At 39.5% G+C, this 5,158-nt stretch overlaps 1 protein-coding gene across 1 annotated transcript; it reads left to right on the top strand.

Moving 5' to 3' along the window:
• Positions 1 to 2,341: 2,341 nt before the first annotated feature.
• Positions 2,342 to 4,812, top strand: EXO70B1 (exocyst subunit exo70 family protein B1). The gene has a single exon (XM_016310897.3). It carries the CDS (start codon positions 2,626 to 2,628, stop codon positions 4,555 to 4,557), a length of 1,932 nt encoding a protein of 643 aa, XP_016166383.1. The 5' UTR covers positions 2,342 to 2,625; the 3' UTR covers positions 4,558 to 4,812.
• The last annotated feature ends 346 nt before the right edge of the window (positions 4,813 to 5,158 follow it).

The following is a 5,158-nucleotide window of genomic DNA, read 5'->3' as shown; positions in this document are numbered from 1 at the left end:
ATGATCTCCCTCATTCATAGTCTCAATATGATATCCATTTCGGCGAATATCTTTAAAGCTCAACAAGTTTCTTCGAGACTTGGTAGACAATAGTGCATTATTTATTATAAATTTTGTTCCTCCAGGAAACAAAATTACAGCTCTTCCGGAGCCTTCAATCACATTGCCTGAGCCAATGATAGTATTAACACACTCTTCTTTTGGCACAAGATGGGTAAAATATATATCACTTTTGAGAATAGTGTGTGAACTTGCACTATCCGCAAGGCATACATCTTCATTACATATCCTTGCCATTCTTCAAAAACAAATAATAATAAAATGAGTAGTATGCATAGTTAAATTGAATACTTGATCAGAATTATTTTCTAAGAAATACTGTACATAAAATAATGTCATATACTAAAATTTTATTTTAAAATTTGACACATTTAATAATTTCAAAATTCATTAATATTTCATTATTTATGTACATCACATTTGAAACTTAAATACATAGAAAATAAAACTTAACAATTATTTATTTACATATATACTTCACAATCCCACATATTAAACTATTCCATCATTGATCAAATGACCAATATTTCCTTCAGGACCCTCAAAGAAATCAGATACATCATAATGAGTGGTGGAGTTCTCAGCATCATTTGAAACAAAATTTGTTTCCTTTCCTTTGTCGTTCTTTTTCAAAGATGCCTGGTAAAGATCGACTAGGTGCCTTGGGGTACGACAGGTACGAGACCAATGGCCCTTTCCACCACAGCGGAAACACTTCTCCTCGGTTGATTTATTCTGCCCGATATTCTTTTCTTTGTCCCACTTCTGGTGAGATCCTCTCTTTTGAACATAATTCCTTTTTCTTCCATAATTTTTCTTGTTATTAAAAGCTTGCCATTTACCTCTTCTGGGGTAATGATTTGCCGCATTTACTTCAGGAAATGGGGCGGCGCCAGCTGGGCGCGCTTCATGATTTTTTAATAACAACTCATTGTTGCGTTCGGCAACAAGAAGGCAAGAAATTAACTCAGAATATTTTTTGAACCCTTTCTCTCGATACTGCTGCTGCAGGAGCACATTCGAGGCATGGAAGGTTGAGAAAGTTTTCTCCAACATATCATGATCAGTTATTTTTTCCCCACACAATTTCATTCATGAGGTGATTCGAAACATTGCAGAATTATATTCATTTATAGATTTAAAATCTTGTAAACGCAAATGCGTCCATTCATATCGGGCCTGAGGAAGTATCACCGTTTTCTGATGATTATACCTTTCTTCAAGGTCTTTCCAAAGATCTGCAGGATCTTTTAATGTAAGATACTCATTTTTCAATCCTTCGTCAAGATGACGACGGAGAAAAATCATGGCTTTAGCTTTATCCTTCTGGGATGCATTATTTTCAGCCTTAATGGTATCTCCAAGATCCATTGAATCAAGATGGATTTCAGCATCTAGTATCCATGATAAATAATTGTTTCCAGATATATCGAGAGCATTGAATTCAAGATGAGAGAGCTTCGACATAATGAAAATTTGTTACCTGAGTCTTCCTAAAGATTTGATCAGAGTCTCGTGCTGATAACGTGTTGTAAAATAAATAAAAGATATATAAAATAAAGATGTATAAATAGAAGACTCTATTATTAATATAATTAGCTCAATAATTGATATATATATATATATATATATATATATATATATATATATATATAATAATATTATATGTTGTATTGTGTATATATATACAAAGATAAAAAAAAGTATTAAAAATAAAGAGAGAGAGATTTGCATTTGATACTATCTCAATATAATAAAGATGGTTAATATTGCTATTAATATTATATGTAAAGAGTAATAGAAAATAGAGTTTAAAATACTTATAAAATAAAATAGGAAAAAGAATTGTAGTAGAAATATAAGGAGAATAGTATTTGATTGTAGCATAAAGAGGGAATAGATTTCTTATTACTTGCTTCTGTGTAAGAAAGAAAAGAGAGAGTATTTTTATTTCTTGTTGTGTGTAAAGCCTCGTACCATACCCCCTATTTATACATGCATGGGGTCTTGATTTTCAACACATATTTAATATTCATTCTCTCTTTAAAAATATGAGTCTTGCATGGGAATGGGCATCCACGTTGCTCATTCCTATCACAACAATTATCAGTTTTATCTCTGTCGAAGAGAACCTAACCCCAAAAAAAAAAAAAAAAAACCGCCTTAACAAAAGAGTAAAGACCAGTCAAGAGTCAAAAAGAGTAAAGACTCGCGCAACAACATTGGAATTAAGTTACGATCTCCCAGTTCCACCAATAAAAACACACAACCAATAGAAAATTTGGGAAAAAAAAAAAACAAAAAAACAAAAAAACAAGAAACAAGATACCGCTCATCACGTTGTGCGCTCTCTCTCTACCCTATCTTCTTTCTCGGTCTTCTCTCTCTCTGCTGTCTCCTTTCCTTTACAACCACCGCGTTCTTTCCCAACTATACCCTCACTACCCTCCACTTTTTCAACAAACCGCGTCTTTCCAGGGGCAAACCCGTCATTCGAACTACCCCATTCTGCTTCTTGTACACCCTTTACTCTGTGTGGGAGCAAGTGATGCCCCGGCTAGAAGCATGGCTGAGAACAACGGGGAAGAGAAATTACTCGCTGTGGCGCGACATATAGCTAAGACGCTGGGCCACAACACCAACATGGCTGATGATATACTCCAAATATTTTCGAATTTTGATGGAAGGTTCTCGAAGGAGAATTTAGCAGACAAGGTTGCAGATGGTGATCCCAGGGCCTGCGCCGCACTTGATCATTCCCTGAAGTCTCTTGACCGTCGGATCTCACAGTTTGTGTCATCCGACCGTCCGATCTGGGCCGACTCCGCCGACGCTGTTGCTTTTCTTGACGCCGTTGACGAGCTCGTCGCCGCCGTCGCCGAGTGGTCGCAGCTCTCAACAGACAAGGCTTTTGGCGCGTGCCTCGCACGTGCCGAGGACATGCTGCAGCACGCCATGTTCCGACTCGAGGATGAGTTCCGGTCGCTCATGGAGCGCGCTGGAGAGTCTTTTGACCTGACTCCGCCGTACCGAAACGGCGTCGAGTCGGTGGAGAATATTCCATTCGATTCGGAGGAAGAGGAGAACGAGCTGGAGACGGCAGTGAACGACGGAGCAGAAGAGGATCAGATCCCGGTGGCTCTGCCCGTGACGGACTACGACATCGTAATCGACGCGCTCCCCGCGGGGACGATCAACGACCTGCACGAGATCGCGCGGCGCATGGTGGCCGGAGGTTTTGGGAAAGAGTGCTCGCACGTATACAGCAGTTGCAGGAGGGAGTTCTTGGAGGAGAGTCTCTCACGATTAGGGTTACAGAAGCTGAGCATCGAGGAGGTTCACAAGATGCCATGGCAGGACCTCGAGGACGAGATCGAGAGGTGGATTAAGGCCTCCAACGTCTCCCTCAAGATCCTGTTCCCGAGTGAACGAAGACTATGCGACCGTGTGTTCTTTGGATTCTCCGCCGCTGCTGACCTCTCCTTCATGGAGGTTTGCCGCGGATCTACAATTCAGCTTCTGAATTTCGCGGACGCTGTCGCTATCGGGAGCCGCTCGCCTGAGCGGCTGTTTAGGATCCTCGACGTGTTTGAAACACTGCGTGACCTCATTCCGGAATTCGAAGCCCTGTTCTCGGATCAGTACAGCGTTTCGCTCAGGAACGAAGCAATTACTATTTGGAAGAGGTTGGGGGAAGCAATTAGGGGAATTTTCATGGAGCTGGAGAATCTAATTCGCCGCGATCCGGCTAAGGTTGGGGTTCCCGGTGGGGGCCTACATCCAATCACACGCTACGTGATGAACTACCTACGCGCTGCTTGCCGGTCACGGCAGACATTGGAGCAAGTTTTTGAAGACTATGGACATCCGTTGAAGGATTACCCTAAGCTTGATGATAGGGTCGCACCCAATTCTTCACTCTCTGTGCAAATGGATTGGATAATGGAGCTGTTGGAGAGCAATTTGGAGGCAAAGTCCAAAATCTACAATGATCCTGCATTGTGCTATGTCTTCTTGATGAACAATGGGAGGTACATTGTTCAGAAGGCGAAAGATAGTGAATTGGGAACTCTCTTGGGCGACGATTGGATCCGAAAACACACCGCAAAAGTTAGGCAGTACCATGTGCAATACCAGAGGAGTTCGTGGAACAAAGTTCTGGGGATTTTAAAGCTTGATGGTAGTAGTAACGGGTCATTGGGGCCTAATGGTCCAGCAAAGTCAATGAAAGAGAAACTAAAAATGTTCAACACACAGTTTGAGAATTTATGCAGGGTTCAGTCTTCTTGGTTTGTTTTCGATGAGCAGCTTAGGGAAGAAATAAGAATTGCCCTTGAGAAGATCTTGTTGCCTGCGTACGGAAGCTTCATTGGAAGGTTCCATACGGAACTTGGCAAGAATGCTGATAAGTACGTTAAGTATGGAGTAGAGGACATCGAAGTAAAGCTCAACGATTTATTTCAGGGTAGCAGTGGATCAACCGGTAGCCGAAAGTGAAGGTAGGAGCTGCTAGTTGTTGTTGTTGTTGTGTGTATGTATTCGTAGTGTAAATTAGAGTACAGAGTTTTGGTTATCAGAGTTAGTACCTAGACATCTGTAGCCTTCTGTTATAAATAGCACTGTATGATGTTCATTTATATACAGTATCATTCTTCACTGATGAAAGTTATGTTGGATTGAACTGTAATCTGTATTCTGTTAGTTGTTAGCCATCAGAATTACAATATTAAAATCCTAAATTTTTAGTTGTAACATCGAGGTGTTCTTGTTAGTTGCTGTGAATTTTCCTTACCTTTTATATTGCAGACGAAAATCCTATAAATTATTGGCAATATATATTGTCCATGGTTGAATATCGTTAAGTTGTAATAATTTAGTGTCTTTTGGCAAATTTTTTTCAAAATAAAAGCATTGAAAAAATTTAAAAAATCTTTCCTTAAAAAAAATGTGGTTTTTTTACTTAAAGCATGTGGTTTTAAAGCATTTAATTTTTTTTTTTTAAAAAAGTGGTTTCTTTACTTAAAAAAAATGTTTTAACATATAAATAAATAAATCGCAATCAGGGTAAAAAAATGTTCAAAAAACAGAAATATCAAAG

The sequence above is a fragment of the Arachis ipaensis genome, chromosome B7 (genome assembly GCF_059453495.1).
Source record: "Arachis ipaensis isolate K30076 ecotype BB chromosome B7, ASM5945349v1, whole genome shotgun sequence".
In the NCBI taxonomy this organism is placed as follows: Eukaryota; Viridiplantae; Streptophyta; class Magnoliopsida; order Fabales; family Fabaceae; genus Arachis; species Arachis ipaensis.
Note: the sequence above shows the minus strand (reverse complement) of the source record. Positions and strands in the feature narration are given on the sequence as shown.